We start from the raw sequence: 18683 nt of genomic DNA on the forward strand, positions 1-18683 counted from the left end.
ATAGATCTCATACTCTTTAATTTGAGTGGGGTCTTTTTGGTTTGTTTTCTTGTTGCTAAGATTGGGGACAAAAGCTGTTCGAGCCACTCCAGCAGCAACACCTTATCCAGCAATACGTCCAGCAACAGCGATGAGAAGCACTTTGGTTCTGGAGACCTGATGGATCCCGAGCTGCTGGGACTGACGTATATCAAGGGGGCTTCTACAGACAGCGGGATCGACACGGCTCCCTGCATGCCAGCCCCCCTGCTGGCCCCCCTGCACCTGGCTGGCAGCAGGGCTGGGGTGCACTGCCACGCAGAGCCCTGGGCAGAGCCGCCCGAGGCACCCGGGCCGGACGACGAGCCGGCCAAGCTCTACGCGGTGCACGGCTACGCCTCCGCCATCGCCAGCAGCCACGCGGCCGAGGGCAGCATGGGCGACCTCAGCGAAATCTCCTCTCATTCCAGGTATGCCCCCTGCCACTTAGGGCTATGGATTAGGGGCTAGCCTACAGATAACTCTTTTGTGTCTCATTCCAGGTATGCCTTCTTGCCAATTAGGGGCTATGGATGATGGGCTAACGCACAGATAACTCTTTTGTGTTGTCTTTATTCTGCTTACCCTTCTTTGAAACTCAGCTTAAAAGATTTTGATGGTTTTGTTGTATTCAAATGCCTGTATGAGCAGTTTTCAAGAGATTTTTGATGAGTCTGCCTGGAAAGCATAGCCAGACCTCCTCCCAGATCTGATGGAGGTTTTATATGTGACCCTTGGTTAGGTTTTTAAAAATGGGAAATATCCCTGAGTAAGAGAAGTTTGCCCCTTAACTTATTTCACATACTCTTGGGTTTTTTAGTATAGGGCGACAAATTACCTTGGAGTTAATGCTGAGAGAAATCAGAAAAATTGGACAATGGGCAGTTTTTACATGCAGAGAAACTACATTGCATACCATCCCCCCTCATTTACATTATTCTGATGTGTGCTTTACAGTTTTGCTTGTTGAACGGCATTTATTATTGATTTTCAGCTTTTCTTTTTGTTACCAATGAAATGTGCGCGTGGTACATCTGTTATAAAGCTTGTTGAAAGTACACTTCTATAGCTGGTTGCCTTTATCTTCCAGTTCCCATTTTATGGTGACTTTGAAGTTGAAGCTTTGGTCTATGTGTTAAGGTTTTTACGCTGTAAAGGATAGAGGGAAATTGTTTGTTCTTCTTTCCCTCTGATTTTCCTGTTTTCAGTGTCAATAAGTAGAAAATAAGCAAATAATACCTTGTATACTGATTTGCTTATTTATTTGCTTGACATGAGTGAATTTGTCTTGTATGGTTATTCTGAAGAAATTTATTCTTCAAGGAAGTGTTTGCTTTAGTTTATTTGAAATAGGTTTTAGAGTCTTCACTAAAAGTATGTCTTAGTGCCTACTAGTGCTATTATTCATAATAAAAGGGGCTGTTAAAATTATCCAGAGAACTGTCTGGTGTAACTGAAATTTACTTCTGTTAAATTTGCTGATAATTTAATAATAGTGTGTCTGATTGAAAGGGACAGCCTTATCTTGCATCAACTGGCAAAATTATTGTGAAATGGAAAAGCACATTGGTTTTATGATTAGGGAGATATTTGAGTAATTCCCTATGTAGTTCTTTATGTGAATGTGTGTGTACATATTTATTTTAGATTGCACAATCAAATTGAATATATATATATATATATATATATATATATATCTTGAATTTAGGCTTTTAGTTTTGATTCACATCAGTTTGCACTGACTTTTCAGCAGGCTGAATTCCATGCAGTGTTTGTTTTAGAAACTCATCACAATTCTGTTCTCAAAGAGCTTTAATGTGTACACAGTTGGTGTTTAGAAAATGACTGTGCCGATTTTGCTTCATTGATTTTAACCTTGAGAAAAACTTAACAGTGAGAATTATTGCCGCATACCAGGCAGAGCATTTCTGATTTGTTGTTGCATAGCATATTTATATTTTCCTTTTGTGTGTTTGGTTCACTTTTCCAGTGGGTCACATCATTCAGGAAGCCCATCAACACACTGCTCTAAAAAGAGTGGCTCCCTAGATACCTCCAAAGTTTATATAGTGTCTCAGAATAGTAGTCAACAGATGTCTGGGTCGATTTCAAAACCATACCACAGACAAGGAGCAGTGAGTAAATATGTCATTGGATGGAAAAAATCAGAGGGAAGTCCTACACCTGAAGAATCTGAAGTTTCAGAATGTCATGAGTAAGCACTCTGTTTTACTTTGTTGGGGGAAGAAGGGTGGTGAAATTAAATTTTAAAATAGGATAGAAAAAACTACAAGTTCTGTTTTGCCTTTTAATGTTCGGGGGTTTTTTCTGTACCTTTATGTGTCCAATGAAGCTTAACACTGGAATAATCCATGAGAAATGTGTTATTCTTAGCTGGAAGCAAAAAGCTTGAACTCAAAGGAAAATATATAGATATATACATCAAATATAGGTTTCAAAATCATCTTTGTGGATAATGTCCTTGCTTTCTTTTTGTACACAAGCTGTTTGATGCTGTTTCTCAGTAAACCATAATCAGCCACTGTCTATCTCAGTAAATTGACAAGATGACATGCAGTACGGATTTTCAGATGTATAATGGGAATGGGTTATTTTCATCTAATTCCTAGTTTTGCGTATGTGTGCGCATTTATGGCAAGAGTGTTACTTAAAAATATATACTAGAATGTATTTGCTATAAAATATGGATCTGAAGTTAAACTTTTAAATTCCTAATTTTCTAAAGTAGAAGACGTTACTACCCTCCTGCCCTGGTTATTTGTGTTCCTTTGTGTTAACATAGAGGTGATTTAATTTCTTTCCCCCAGTGTTTTAATTACATAAATTGTTTGGTCATACAAGTATTTTATTTATAATGTGATAACTTCAGTGTTTCCCACCAATTTTTTGGATTTTGAAATCAATGAGCTACTCAATGTCTCCTTATTTTGAATGGTGGCCTTAAAATGAAACTGGATAATGAATTGGGGTATTTAGACTGAAACAACAGCAATTTAGAAAATTATCTTCAAGAGATAGTTCTGTTCAAGAACTATTATTGAATATGACAACACTTCCTATATAAAAACATATTTTCAGATTTTTCCATTATATATATATTGCCTCACCTCTTTCTTCCTAGGAAAGCTCTCTGTATCACAGAGAAGAAATACCTCTTTGAGGATAATTATGTTGAAATAAAATAGCATCTCTGATTAGCAGTGATGATAAATATTGGGTCAATTGCTGAATGTTGTGCCACTGTAGGTTATAATTCACTGAGAATTACACTTTACCATAGCAAAGCTTATTTTCTCTCTGCTGAAGACAATCACAGATGAGGCTGCACTTGGCAGTGAGCAATGGCTTCCCCTGTGTGTTCTCTGTGAGTTGCAATCTCCAGCTCCTTCGATTACATTCTCAGAGTAAACCTGTTAAAGTCCTGTCTCTCCTTTCTCACTGAAAGGAGCTGAAGGTTAATAATTCAGTTTGACAGTCTTTTGCTGACTGTAACTAGATTTTTATGTGCTGATAATAAAGGAAGACACCTGTTTAATTTATCTAAATAGCTTTATGAAATTGCTGATAATAAAATATACTTATACTGGGCAATTGATTGCCAATACGCTTCAAACATTGCTGTGATGACTGCAGTAATTTTGCCAGATTGTGAAGCTGGAGGCTATATTGTATTATAAAATACTGATGATTTTTTTTTTTTTTATTTGCTATGGAAGTAAAAGTTGAAGTATTTGGAAATGTTGAAATAAATATAACTTGTATTGATAGAGAAGTGGGGTGTGTAAAAAAGAGAGAGGCAAGCTAGGAGAAACAAGGATTATGCTTTTTAAAATTGTTATTTAGAATTCCTAAACTCTGTTTCTCAGTGGTTTAAGAATCTCATTTTGTACCCACAAACAGTTTCATAAAGGTGAAATGATAAAAAAAAATTTCTAAACAGCATTCTGTGTCAGGAGATAATTCTAACAATTTTCACGTTGACAGAAAATGATTGCAGTCTTTCAAATCCAATTCCTTGCTAAAAACACCCATTTTCTCAACAGAGTGTATGATGATATTGATGCTGTGACTGCATCGAGTCCACTCCAAACTTCTGTCAGGAATGCTATTGTTGAAAGCCAGCAAGTCTTGTCCAAAGAAGATTTTCTGAAGTTGATGCTGCCAGACAGCCTCTCTATGGAGGAAGGGAGAAGAAAGGTTGGCTACTTTTCTTTGGCTCTCTATGTTTCAGTCCTTCAATAACTTTGGAAGTGGGTTCCTGGTATGCCCAAAATTGCTGTACAGAATGCAATTTTGTTTTGTACAAGCTGAGTTTATTCTATGGGGATGACCGTAAGTCCCAAAATATCATTTCCCACGAGGATGAGAAATGTTTGTTTGATGATTATTTATAAAATCCAGTATTTGTTGAAATATGTCTTTGCTTAGCTTTACCAGATGTGGGTGCAGGTTGAGCAACGTCACTATAATTTGAAAGGCTAAAGGTGACGTTTTCAAGGAAGGAGGCCTAAATTTGTACATCTTGTATGATACTAAAGCACATGAATAAAAGTAGCCTTCTTTCCTCTGCCCTGTAATAATTCTGCTAGAAATCTGAATCAGTTTCATGTAGGTATCAGTGGCAGATCTCAGAAGGCATAATGGTCAGTGCTACTGGAGAGCCTGGATCTAATCTTTGTAGTAAGACAGTTGGTCATGCTTAATAGTTCACAATAAGTGGATAGTGATCTTAAAACTTGCTGCTGCCCTCCAAAGTAAATGGTTCTGAATTCTGTGCTTAATGTGGAATACAGAACAAAGCAATTGAATTACTTGAGATAATCGTCACACTTCCATATTAACTCAATGCTCTCTTAACCCACTGTGTTTATACAATATGCTAAATAGCATAATCATCATGTCTGAACAAAAGTAACACATGGGAATCTTCTAAGTGCAAAGTTGAATTTGAAATTCAGATCATATATATTTTATAATATGTGGTATGTTAAGTGTGCATTATATATGCTTGAATTTTTGCACATCATGTCTTAGGGGTTTTTGTGATTGATACAATAATTGGAGGGATTTTGTGAAGATTCTGAGAACTGCCAGTGTTTCTGGCTGCCTAAATATGTCAACAAAGAGAGGGGAGGTGTGGCTGAGATAAATGATTGCTATCCCCTTCCTCTCCAAGGCACCTGAACAAAAGTTAAGTGAGTGGTTGAGACCATGGGCCCTGACTCACAAGGAACTCCAGCCACAGGAGTTGGCAGGGTACAGTCTGTGGCTATGCCTTCATAGAGGGGAATAATCCTGATATTGCTGAGCCAGGTACCTTTGACAGTGAAGTCAGAAATTAATTTCCTGAATATGTGAAATTCTACACTATATTCGCTTTTTGGAAGAGCTATTCCTCTTAAGTTCATTCCTCCTCTATTCCTCTTAATTGTTCTGTATAGGGAATGTGGAACACACAATAATTACAAAAGAAACATCTAATTGTTGTATGCAGACAAACCAGTAAAATAATTAAGGCATTAACTGTGCTTTGTAGTTGTAAAGAAAACTCTGTTTGCAGTGCTGAGAAATTACTTACCGAGTGGAATGGTCCAGCTTTACAATACAGCAACATCTTGTTTTACTGTAGATATTTGGGTTGTGGTCATTTTGAAATGACTAAGCAGTTTTACTGAACCCTCTTACCCTCTTTTCTAAGCCTATTTTGTGATATCCAGAGGGATGCAGTTTCTCAAGTCACTTTTATCATGCAATGAATTATGTGGCAGCATATATCAGTTCAGAATGTTTAACATTAAAGCATGGTCATTTCAAATTAAAATCAAGGAGTTCTATGTATAGTCTTGCATTCACATTGCCAGAGTTGGTAACCTTACATACATTTCAGTAAAACATTCCTGTCATAAGGCTCTGAAGTTTTCATTTAACATTTCATGATTAATAAAACTGCATAGTATCTGATAAATTCATGGTGATATGTTCCAAAATATTGAGAGGAAGTCTGAATATCCAATTCAGGAACTCTTTTGAGGCCCCTGTAGGTCTGATACGGTGGAATAAATCTGATCCTCTGTATTAGTTCAAGAATTCCAGAGTGCCTGTCCAGAAAAGCACTCCCAAGAGCTGATGGTGGGATACTATTGTATGAATCACTTCAAGCAGCAATGTGTGCTCTTTTTTTACCTTTAGTTTTCATTTTATGGCAACCTTTCCCCTCGGAGGACACTTTACCGCACCCTCTCTGACGAGAGCATATGTAGCAATCGAAGGGGATCTTCCTACGCCAGCTCTCGGAGCTCAGTGATAGACCAGGCCTTGCCAAATGACATCTTGTTCAGCACTACTCCACCATACCACAGCACATTGCCCCCCAGGATGAGCCTGACTCCTGGAATGGGAAATCTGAGAAGTAAGTCGTTGTCGCTGTCATTGCTGGGTCTGGAATGCTTGTAGTCAAAACAAATCACCAAGTATTAAGTGTGATTTTGCTTTTAAGGTGAAATTAAGAAATGTCAAATCATTGCTTTACTTATCCTATTAAAACATATTTGGTCAGCAGTACATGCTCATGCTTGCCATTAGTTCAATTCATATTTATCATGTTTGGAGACAATATTCACTTTACTTCACAAAGAATTTTCATGAGACCAGTGACAGGCAAAATCCCTTGTCTGAAGATATTTCTAGTTATCTCTTTTTTTTTTTCCAGTGGTGACATAATTAAGCCAAGCTGGCTTGTTTGGTTTTTTTATTATTTTATACACATTTGAATTATTGAAATATTCACAAATATACTTGAAATAATAGCTAAATGGAACAGCTTTTGTTTAGATGATCCTTTTAATAACATCTTAAAAGGAAATGTGCAATAAATGTTGACTTTGACTTCTATTTCCAAATTGAATTTGCTGATATTTTTTTTTAACATATTAGTAAAACCTCTACAAATGACATTTCATATTTAATGACAGCAGAAGAATAGTCTGAAATGCTAAGTTCAAATTATTTTATGAATGCGGTTTTTTATTTGTGAAGTTTTCATAAGTGAGACATTTATTATCTGCTTAGCTTGCAATAATTCCAGGATGAGCTATGAAGCTTTTAGTAATTTTTTTTTTTAAATCAAATTAAAAGCCCAATTCTACACAGATATGTATATTTAGATTAAATATCTGTATTTGTTTACTCAATAAGAGTGAATTTTTTTCAAAAAATGCTGAATATATACGCTTGTCAGTTAGTTTAGACTGACATTAGTGAACACTTGGAGAGAAAAAAAAAAAGCCTCTTTTTGTTTAGCTACTCTAGTATTGCATCACAGCTGACTGCAATTTAAAAAATGGACTCTGAAGTCCATAGTTAAGAAGGGTGGATTTCCTGAAAGCATTAGGGACATTTTAGGCCCATGTCCAGGGAGAATGCAGCCAGATGATTTAAAAGAAGTAGCAACAAAAAGGGCTCTGTCATTCATCATGTCCTTCAGGAACCAGCAGTCATCTCCTAACTTTGAGAAATAAGATTTATGCAGAAATCACTTTTCTAGTTAGAGTGGCCTCAGCCATGAGACTGAGCTTTGGTCACTAACCACTGGTTAATTTTAAATTGGTATCTCAAATGACTGCTAAATTCCTGCCTCAGATAGGAATGCATGCTTGGTGTACCTTTTGCCATTCTAAAAATATTCTTCTATCAGAATGAAACTCTTCACTATAAATTAATCTGAGAGGATCCTATTCATTTATGGATAGCAAATGGAGATCCATTTTGTTTCCCTGGAGATTAATTTAGTCGATTTTTGTAGTCTATGAAGAAGCTGTATGGTATACAGTTAGGCATCCTGATTGTATTTTCTTTTTTTGTTTTCCTTTATGTTAGGCTTGTTTTTTAGAGCCATTTCTTGTGCATGTAAATATGCAATGGGATCAAACCTTCAGCTTGCTTTTCTTCAGGAGATTGGCACAAGGCAATTACCTGTGTACTTCCAAGCTTTATGTTGCTCCTCCAGCAGTGATATTTTAGTGGGTTCTGTATTAGTTCAGTCTTAGATACCTAATATTTCATTCTTGCTGTTTCTTAGATACAGAAAGTTATATATACACATATATATATATATATATATAACTAGAAAAAAAAACCATAATATCTGCTGATTTTTCCTGTCAGTCAGAAACTGATCCAAGGCAATTCATGCTGTTTTCAAATGCAACCTCTATTTTCTGCTTCTGGTTCTGTGTTTTAAAAGTGCTTATCAGTGCCAGCTTTATAGAATCTTTTGTGGTGTTTGTTTCAAGGAAGATTTAATTGGTTATCTGTAATTACACTCTGGAAAAAACCACATCATGACTTTCCCAACTATGTTTCGAAAATAAGGTTAGTATCTCCATATAAGAAACTAACTTTGGCTCTTTTTAGGAGAGTTTTTTGAGGTGGGTGCCTAGTAGGTATTTATGTTCGACAGCAGTGATGTGAAAGGTTTCCTTTTAATTTATAATTTTAACATGAGATTGTTGTTTCAGATATCAGGATTCATATCCTGTCATAGTAATTTTATAGGTGATCTCAAAGCATTTTAATTTTACTGATATTTAATATTAACAGGTATCAGTGGAAATAGTGTGGTTTTGGCTGAAATAATTTTAGAGAGTTATATTCTTGCATGTTAATATCCAGCATGAAATATTGTGACAGCACCAAATCTCATGATTTCTCACTTGCTCTAGCAAGGAAAAGAGTGTGATTAATACGTAAGCAAGGCAGCACCAAAAACAAAGGGTAATAGGTGACCCTGAAAGCTTCCAGTTTATTGGGAAATCAGAATTGAAACAGAATGACCACACAAATAAAGAAACAGAAACTTCATCTCTGTGTGATATTGACTGTAAGAAGATGATGGGAAAAGTGAAGCTATAGGACTTTTAAATTATTGTTTTATCACTGGGGAAGTGACGTGAAAAAAAAGGGTTGCTTTCAGTAAAGCCTGAATTGCAAAGTCTCACAGTCCAGTGCTGTTGATTGCAACCACTACACAAATGCAGAAATAGTCACTTAATTTTATCTTAATTTTAACTTAAACCAGAAAGGAGAATTTGTGTAGATAAGAACTCTGGAATTTTACCTTGGGGACATTAAGGACACTCTGGCTGATACATGTTCATACTGAGTGATTCTAACATGCAGTTGCAGATACAAATCTATGCCCTTCTTGCAAATTCATGGCAGGTGAATGAGCAGAAAAAGAATTAAAACAGTGAGAACCACTGATACTAGTGTAGTAACATAAGTTGGGAGCCCAAGGAGACACATGGAGACAAACTGATTTACATTGCAGGCACTGTGATCCACTCTATCATGAAGCATAAAAAGAGAGGGGAAAGAAAATGCTCTAAGTGATAAACTGGCAGGATGTTCCTGTGCTGTGAGGAAAGGAGCAAGGTGCAGGATAGTTGCAGTGAGGAGGGTCACAAGGAAGGGAGTATTTTACACTGATAACCCATGTTAGCTTCAATCCAAAAGTAAACTTGTTGATAAGAAGCAGTATTAAAATGAAAGAGCATCACTGTGTATTGGTGATGTGCAATGGTAGCAGCTTGGAAATCAGTTTGTCAGCAAGCAGATAAAAGATTCACACAACCAAGGGAGAATGTGTTTGGTATTACCTGTTCTCACACAGTGAATGGTTCAACTCATTATAACATGAGACTGTCTTCAATAAGGTAAGGGAAGGAAAAAATGGTTATCAGAAGCACAGTGCATGAGATCCTATGAGCAAGCTGGCATCTTTGAAGGGAGATTTTGGGCAACCCTAAGCAATACTAAAGAAGGGAAGGGTTCAGCAGGCAGAAGGTGTTGCTTAAGTTGTCTATTAATTATAGAGATGTAATTACTGATTGCAGGAAGGAAAAACAGACATCCCACAGAGAGTGGGATTTACATTTGCGTGAGATTTTTCTTCACCTGCAGCAGCTTTGGAGAGAAGCTACTTGTTAAATGACATGTCTAGTTTAAAGCAAGGACTTAGCAGATAGTTTTTTCATGATCTACAATCTCTGTGTAAAAGTTGCCATTCCAACTGAAGTGGGATAATTGTTTTGAAGTAAAATAGGTTAAGTCAGGTGAATCCTTTTTTCTGCATAACTAGTTACTCTTTGACTATGGATGTATGTGGGACCAATAACCACCAATTTCAGGAGCTGTGTTGGAAACTGACCACATAATTTTGGTGGAAACAGGGACTCCTGATAATGCTTTATATTTTTATGCAACAATAATAAAAATAAGTAAAATTCCTAAGTGTAGGAAGTGACACAACTGAAAAGACCAGAAACTACAAGATCAATAACTTTATGCCAAAAGGAGTACAAATAAAATTATCTTTAAAACTGAAGATAACACTGAAGATGTTTCCTAAAAGGAAATGGTGTTGTTTCAAAAGTAAGTCTTGTGTAGCCAATCTGCAGTGGCCTCCTAGATGAGGCATATCCTCTTGGACACGCAGAGGTGAGCATGCTTAAGCATCACTTGCCACCTTTGCACAAATCAAAAAGGGAAACAGGCAGCAGCTGCTATTGTGGCAGTCCTACATAGAAAATGAGGCAACAGCAAGGCAAGAGGTGCAGGGAAGGAATGCAAATACAGGAGGCAAGAAATAATTTATCTTACCCAGAGCATTCCTGGAATACAAACAATATTCTCTGAAATTCAAAGGCATCAAAGCCTATGTCATTAGGGCTCATGTTTGGTATTTTTATTCTTTTTCTTCTTCGCTCATTGCAGAAGAACACAAATTATGTCTTGAAAAGGATTTATTCTGTGGTGGCATACTCATGCATGTTCAGTTATTCCACTTAGAATTTCAGCCATCAGCATGAGCACTTGCATTTTCAGAGCTATCAATATTCAAATCTCTACTCTGGCAGGCATTCTGCAGTTGAGTGACTCTGTCAGGGCTTATGCAGGACTGAATAGGATCCACCCTGAGGTGAACTGAGGTTCTCACAGAGACAATGCATAATGAAGGATGACTACTGGTGAATATATCACTCCTACACTTTAATTTGGAGAGCTGGCAGCATCGCGCTGGGAGCAGCCTTCTCCCTGACAGGTTTCACAATCAGCCTCTCTAGGCTGATCACACAAAAGCAAGGGCTGTCCCTTAGGGCCTGCCTGCTGGTCTAGAACCAAAAGCTGCCTTGCCAGCCTTTCAAATAAAGTATTCTGTCTATTTTCCACAACAGGGATGTGTGAATCATTTGTACTTGCACAAATATAGTTCTTACTATTCCCACATCATTTACAGAAGTTCAGAGACTGCTCTGACTTTCAGCTTTCAATATATTTGCACAAAGTTAGCCTTAGGTAAGGCTTTATGTGTGTTTATACAGAACTGAAAATAAAAAATAAAATCTTAGTGCAGATATATGAGTAGAACATGTCTGTATTATATTTTCTATTTTATATAACATCCACTTTTATATACTGAGGGTAGCTATTAAGAAGGACATTCAGACCACTTCCAAGTGTAATGCAACAATACTGCATCTTTCATAGAAGTGTAGAACAAGATAAATTCCACAGTAAAGAGAATTTCTGTCCCTTCTGCAGGGACTCCTAATTTTTGCGAGAGGATTGTAAGCCTCCCTAACTTTCTTTTTCCTCATATTTTGTACTCTTTTTAAGCAAGGTTTCTGCAAAGAATAGAGCATATCATATGCTTCAATCATTGCTCTGTGCAGTAGAATGCTTTGTAACAGCCTACTCTCTTTGGATTTTTAGGTCAGAGTCTTTAAGTCAAATGGATATTAATATCAGAACAATGACAGCATGCCATTTCCTTAAACGATGATGTATCTTCCACTTGTATGAATGCATTTCTTCCTTCATTGTTTTTTGTGTTTGGTCTTTTCCTGGAAAAAAATACTCATCCTATATATTATAGTTTAAATCCCTGGAATAACTAGATGGAAATTTCCTCCTGAAATATTTGAGGAAAAATTACTATTTTGACCTTTTTGTTTAATTGGAGTGGGTATGTTTGAAGCCAGAATTCTCTTTGCCTGAGTATACTATGTGATAAAATTATGATATTCCATTGCTGGTTTTATGGTCAAGATGAAATGTGATTGCAAATAATAGGTTTGGTTTATGATCAGTTTTAAGAAACTCTGTGTCTCTGTTCAGTATTCTTTTTAACATGTTCACATTGATCAGAGTGAAGATTGCTATGGACAGATTAGGAACATGTAAAACTATTCAAGAAAGTTATGAAAATTAGCATCTCCTCTACTAAAATGTATTTTTGTGGTACATTCTAGATTCTGCATTACTGAAAGGTTTGTTTGAACAGTTTATAATGTATACATTTCATTTAATATATGATCTGTGTACCTTTTACAGTGTGTTACAGCTCACTCTGAAATTGACCCTAGTCTTACATCCTCAGAGATACAGCTAAAAATGTTAAACTAATAGGGTAATATTTTTAATGTGAAAGAGAGATTTGGATACAGGCTAGAATTTACAAATGCGTTAAAAGAAAAGCAGGTGGGTTTTTTTAATTGCTTCTGGAGAGGAATATTTTCAGTCTCAGAGTAAAATTCTGCATGTAAATATCTTTCATGTTGCTTCACAAATATAACTTTGTGTATCTAGCAACTTTTCTGCTCAGTGCTCAGGTTTAATATGCTTTAGAATGGATGTTGCCTACTCACACAGTATTCATATGAAAATGTGAGGGACATGTGCAGTGGCACCAAAAAATACCCTTTAAAACCTTCCCATCTTACTTTGCCAACATTTAGAAATTGTTCCACCCACGCTGAGTATTGAACAGGAAAAGACAGACACAAGAGAAATGAAGATAAGCACTTTTTGCTTACACATTTTTTACAGATCATTACAGTAGCTTCAAAATTAATTGTACATAATTGTTATAGGAAGACTAATTATTGTGTTTATTGTTTAGATGAATTCTGGTTCTCAGATGGGTCCTTATCTGATAAAGCCAAATTCAATGATCCTGGCCTGATGCCCCTGCCAGACACTGCCACAGGGCTAGACTGGTCTCACCTGGTAGATGCTGCACGAGCGTTTGAAGGTAACAGGAAAATTTGAATAAAGATCAATGTTCAGTACACAAACTTTTTTCCTTTTTTTAAATATATATTGCATAGCCACATTTTTAAGTTAAAAAATCCACTGTTTGCCTCTACAGCCCTTTAGTTCTTTTGGCAGTATCAATTCTCAGTGTGGAAAACTGTCACTGAAAATTTGGGGTCTTCATATCCATTTTAGATGCAATTCCTCCACTTTATTGCCTTTATTTCTTCTGTAATCAATTGAAAAACTGGATATTTGAAGGAGAGATTCAAAACATTTAAGTTAGATGTTTGAAATGAAACTGGGAGTAACACTTCCCTGAGTTTGTTGTGTTGTGTTCATAAAGTGGCATGTGTAGCCCAAGTGATGTTGTAGTCCCTCTGTTTTCATAAGCCCTTGAAGACCAGGAGAAATGTACAGTATATTTTCCAGTAGCAGGATTTGGGGTGCAGGATATAGACCAGGCTTGCTGTATTAAACTGTGGAATCAGATTAACCAAGAAAAAAACCTCATCTGCCTCTGGGAGCTAAACCTACACATAATGTCTAAACAGAGAAAACAGATGTTGGTTTGAGTGTTTATATGAATATATATATTTTGTGTTGATTGTGTTTTGTTGTTTGAGAGGTGTTTTTTTAAATGCTGTCCTAAAAGGTGTTGCTTGCCTTACTGAGTGTAATCTATGGATAAGGAGGATGTTACCACAGTCATTGTTGTATAAGATACAGGTCTCAACTTCCTGAAAACTGTGAAGTTAGTGATTTGGGTCTTTTATAACTTTTTTTAAACCATGGAAATCAGTTTTCTGGTTCCTGATTTCTTCCCAAAGTATGAAGTGATTAAAGTTCACTTTGACCAAAAGCTCTTCAGAGCTTTTGTTACACTAATTTAAATGGCATTGTGAAAACCCAAACCAACAGCAACGATTAGGAAATTGAAGGACTGTATTATTTCTTGACCTGATGTGCATTCATTACTATTCAGTACTACTCAAACATGGCTGTGGTAGCTGGCAGGAAATACTGTGACACTGAGAATCTTGACAGCTCTTCCCATGCATTCCTACTTTCGATTTCAAGTGCTCAGGGAGCACCCTGCTATTTGTTACTGACATCTTAAACTACTGAAAAAAGGTTTGCATCAGTAACTGACTAGCTCTGTAACTTTGAACTTGAACATTATTTTTAAATGCTAATAAAAATGTTGAGTTCAGCTGAGTGAAAGATCACTCTGTACCAGCTATGCTCCTGTATTTTTAGCTTTCTTTGAAAATTACAGATTTTTATTCTTTTTACTACCTAGTATCATGATTAAAATAATTTCACTTTGGTTAGTGTTATGTAAGTGTAATTACATTTGAATTTGAGAATGAGAGGTAGAACAATGCAGCTAACCCACAGTGCTCTATCTTAGGGAGGAAGGGTATTCACTTGTTGGGTTTTAGCTGCAAGGAACTTAGATATATCTGCAGATAATGCTGAAGAACTGGTGGTCTGAGTTGCAGATAGAAGCTATTTATTATATGTTTTTTGAATTATTGTAAGGGTTTGAGTAGTAAATAATAATCTATTTTTCTGCATGAAGGAACATAATTCTTTTCTGTTTAGGACTCTACACTAGAGATATCTGTGTATATGCTAGATGATTTACGTGTTTTGACTGAACTCATAGTGCTGCAACTAGAAATTTTTGCAAGAAATGGAATTTTTAAACACTTATTCAACTTCATCCTATGTCTTGCAATTTGAAAGTCATTTAAAAAAGAATAACTGATAGGCATGTCATAAAAGATCACTGGAAAGGAATGTGTTGCATATGAATTAACAGTGCAGTTTCCATATGTATTTTAATGTTATTGACCTAAAAGCTGCTTCAACTTTCTATTTAAAAATAGCTTGGAACTACTGTTCTGTATTCCATCAATGTGAAAAAGAGAGTGGATGATTCCAAAGTTTGTCCACTTCTATATATAAAACTGCTTTGATCTTTTTTTTCAAAACTGAGTGAAAATGGGATCACATTTCATATAGGACCATATAAAAAAATCCCAAAAAAGTAAACCAACACCTGCCTTCCCACTTTCAATGAAAAGGATCACTAAAAAGATAATAATTTTTAATACTTAAAATTAGAGGTTTTCTCTAGTTTGGCTTTGGCAGCCTGATATTTTGAAACTATGTTCTCTTCTAGATACTGGATTTAATTTTAATTTTTTCTTTGTACAATGTCTTTTCTTAACTAACTAAACTTTTCTAAACTATCAGTTTATCAGGATTACCAATCTGATTCCAAGGTCAGAGTTTTTCTTTTGTGATCTCTCCAGATTATGTGTTCACAATTTATATGATTTGATCAGTTCAACATCCCTAATGTGGGCCTCATGATCTTTCATCTCTGTCTTAAGAAGCAATTGTATCTTGATTAATGTTAGATGTCAAGTTTTTAGGTGCTTATATTGTTGCCATCAACTGGATTAAGAAGTAAATTTAGTTAGCAAGAGTTTTGCTACCATCATCCATACTCAGAATTTACTTATGGGTGTAACAAGAGCAGTAGTCTCATTTTTCACTTTCTTCCTCTCCTCTCAGATGAAGAGTGGACAAGGTTGTTTGTTAGTATTAGCTTTTATTCAGCTGAAGCCTTGCTCCTGTGTAGAACAGCAGTTTTTAAACTGTGGTCCATGAGGGTGGAAGAAGCTATTACTCTTGTTTTGGTTTGGTTTTAATTGAAAGGATAGGAATAATGCTTTTCACCTTGTCAGGATTTAGTTTTCACTGCATTTGCTTGACGAGAGCCTTTGTGGGAAGCTGAATTCTTAATTCAGACTTTTTCTGAAAATCTTCTGTTATTCCTAAGACAGGAATTCCCAGTGTAATGGAGAGCTGTGCATGCATTAACTCCACAAGCTCCAGAAGCTGCATCAGGGAAGGGATTTTATTGAGCTGCCTCTGCAGCATAAGCTGGAGCACAGTGGAGCATTATTTTAACACTTTGCACTGCCTTCCTTTGCAAGACGTAGTTTGGACTCAGATATTTCTCCAGAGATGATATTTTGCATGCATGCTAATGTCAGTCCAGCCAGTAGCAAGGGGAGTCCTTCCATTTCTGTCATACATGGATAGTTCCCTTCCAGTTCCCTTCTCTGATTTTGTTGGGAAATGCAGAGACATAACCAGGGAGCAGTTCACATAATGGAAATACTCTGCTGTGATGTTTCTGTGTCCATCCCTGCAGCAAGCAATAAAAAATAGATAGGACTGTGTGTGACTGTACAGTAAAAAGAGGGAGGGCAGCTGGGGTGAAAAAGAAGTTAAAGAACTGAAAAGAAAGGAAGCATGCTCGACTGAGTAAAGATAAAGATACGGGGATTTCTAGAATAAGTTGGAAAGCCACATTTGAAAAAGGAGAAACCCCAGAAAAGACTAAGGGAAAATAAGAGAATTAATTTTTTAGTTCTCTTTTTTAATTATCCTTCCAATAGATCTTCTAGTTAGGGAAGAAGAACTGACCTTCAACATGTGTATAATGTTGCTGATGACTTTGTAGGTGTTTTTAGACTTTTCCATGTTTTGGGGACAAAAAAGAGGAGCATTTTTGGATTTCCATACCTGCTACTGTAATTATAAAATACAACTGACACAAATACAAATATTGAATATTGTTATTAGTAGAACTTTGTACTATTTGTTCTACTTCAAATCAAGTTTATTATGCTTTAAAAAAGATGTTTAGTGTTTGTTAAGTCATGAGCATTAAAAGCCTAAGACAGTCTTTCTGATGTCCCTGTCCATTAAAATTGGTTTTTTCAACTCCTGATTTTTTTCCAGGTGATTTTTATGAATGTCTGCTGGTGCAAATCAAAATGCAGTGTTTCTTAATGCAAATTTATTTTTGCAGAAACATCTGTGCTATTATAATTAATGTTATTTTAATACTTTGATTTAAAATCTTCATAGCTAAATGTAATGCCACACATAATATAATGAGAAAGAAGTGAATAATTTAGCATGACAGATAATTATTTTAACCAAAGTAGTGTGTTAAACTGCCAGAGAAAGAGAAAATGACAATATTTAGTTAACATTTGGTGATTTCTAGGGCATGCATGTAACTCTTTTTGCTTCAATGCATATGTCAGTGTATGTTTGTGGGTAGACTTTACCTTAACAATGAGAAAGTGGCTTCATGCACTATACTCATTTTAGCCTTTTCTGCTTCCAGTACATAAAAATTGCCTGGAGTTTTTTCTGGCCTCTGTTAGTATTCTGGAACAATGAAAATCCAGATTCAAACTCTTAGTGATTACAGCTGTATGACTCTTTTACTGTAAATTTAAACATGAATTTTTGTCTCATCTTTAGCCTTGCGAAGTTGGTTGTTTAAACTTTTGATATAAAGACCAATATATTTTTTGCAAATATATTTCTGTGGGTGGACTCTCTTTGGAGTTTGGCAGGGACATCTTGGTTAAAAATAAGAGCTCTGAGATTTACATGTATTTTCTTCTGTTTAGTATATTTTGCTTCAATGAATGGGAGGGGTCCCTGTAATTTGGAGGAAGCAGGATGTAGGTCTACATCATCATACCCAGAAATGTACTTAATCTTTCTTTATAAAAACTAGTTGCTGTAGTGAAAATGTTAATGGTATGAAGGTGAAATCAGTAATTATCTGTGTACTTCAGACTGCTTGTTTACACTGTCTTGTTTCTGGTCTACATACTGTGTTTGATCTGGGAAACTAATTTTAATTTATCTTCACAAAGTAAATCTATTTATCTTAGTAGGTTTCAAATCTGCAAATGATGTCATTGATTTTGTGTTTAAAATTACATTCTTACCTTATTGTTGGCACATATGGTATAGTCATGTTCATATTTGCTGAGATCCATCAGTAGTCAGAAATAAGGCTAAAAGTGTGGGAAGTGTGCTGCAATCTTTGAAATTGGACAAAATCAGACATGCAACTTCTGTTTCATTGTATTATGGAATTAATTGGTGAAGGGATTTTTTTAAACTGACAAAGAGCTTTTTAGTGATTTCTTATTTTGGTTTGGTAGAACTTGTCCTTCCTATTTGAAGAGATCTGGCCTGTATTCACTGTTTGTGTCCTTAAGAGCTGGAAGGATTGTCCTCTTACCTATCCTGCTGAGTTGCTCTGTCTCTATACTGGGTGCTGCCATTAGGGACATGGGGTGTGACAGCTCGTGCTCTCTGCAGTGTTGGTGCTGTGTAGAAATGGCCTGGCAGGGCTGGGAGTGAGAGCCAGCAGGAATTTGGGAACATCCCACTGTGTGTGCTGCTGCAAGGGCCACAGCTGCTCCAGTGGAGATGGACTGTCTTGTTTATAGGAACATTCTAAATCTTATTCCAGGTTTTGACTCAGATGAAGAATTTGGGCCGTTCTGTCATCAGATGCCGTTTCTAGGTGATGGTCTGGGATTGATGACTTTGTAAACTTTTTTTAATACCTCCTATGTTTGCACGTTTGCATGATAATGCAAGCTTTGGGCCTGGTGGGGTGGTAGAGCAAGGGGAGAAAGGGCAAG

The 18683-nt window shown here is 36.3% G+C and overlaps 1 protein-coding gene across 3 annotated transcripts in view; it reads left to right on the forward strand.

Annotated features, from left to right (window-relative positions):
• SIPA1L2 (signal induced proliferation associated 1 like 2) overlaps nucleotides 1-18683 on the forward strand; it is a 122673-nt gene that overhangs the window by 99324 nt on the left and 4666 nt on the right. Inside the window, exons 15-20 of one of the 3 annotated variants that reach the window (XM_056487126.1) lie at nucleotides 61-449; nucleotides 2009-2233; nucleotides 4083-4236; nucleotides 6229-6448; nucleotides 13001-13132; nucleotides 18509-18562. In XM_056487126.1, coding sequence (XP_056343101.1) covers nucleotides 61-449; nucleotides 2009-2233; nucleotides 4083-4236; nucleotides 6229-6448; nucleotides 13001-13132; nucleotides 18509-18562 — 1174 coding nt within the window. The remainder of the gene's footprint in view (nucleotides 1-60; nucleotides 450-2008; nucleotides 2234-4082; nucleotides 4237-6228; nucleotides 6449-13000; nucleotides 13133-18508; nucleotides 18563-18683) is intronic. The other 2 variants (XM_056487124.1, XM_056487125.1) reach the window with 2 other exon arrangements.

Source organism: Oenanthe melanoleuca, chromosome 3 (assembly GCF_029582105.1).
Source record: "Oenanthe melanoleuca isolate GR-GAL-2019-014 chromosome 3, OMel1.0, whole genome shotgun sequence".
Lineage (NCBI taxonomy): Eukaryota > Metazoa > Chordata > Aves > Passeriformes > Muscicapidae > Oenanthe > Oenanthe melanoleuca.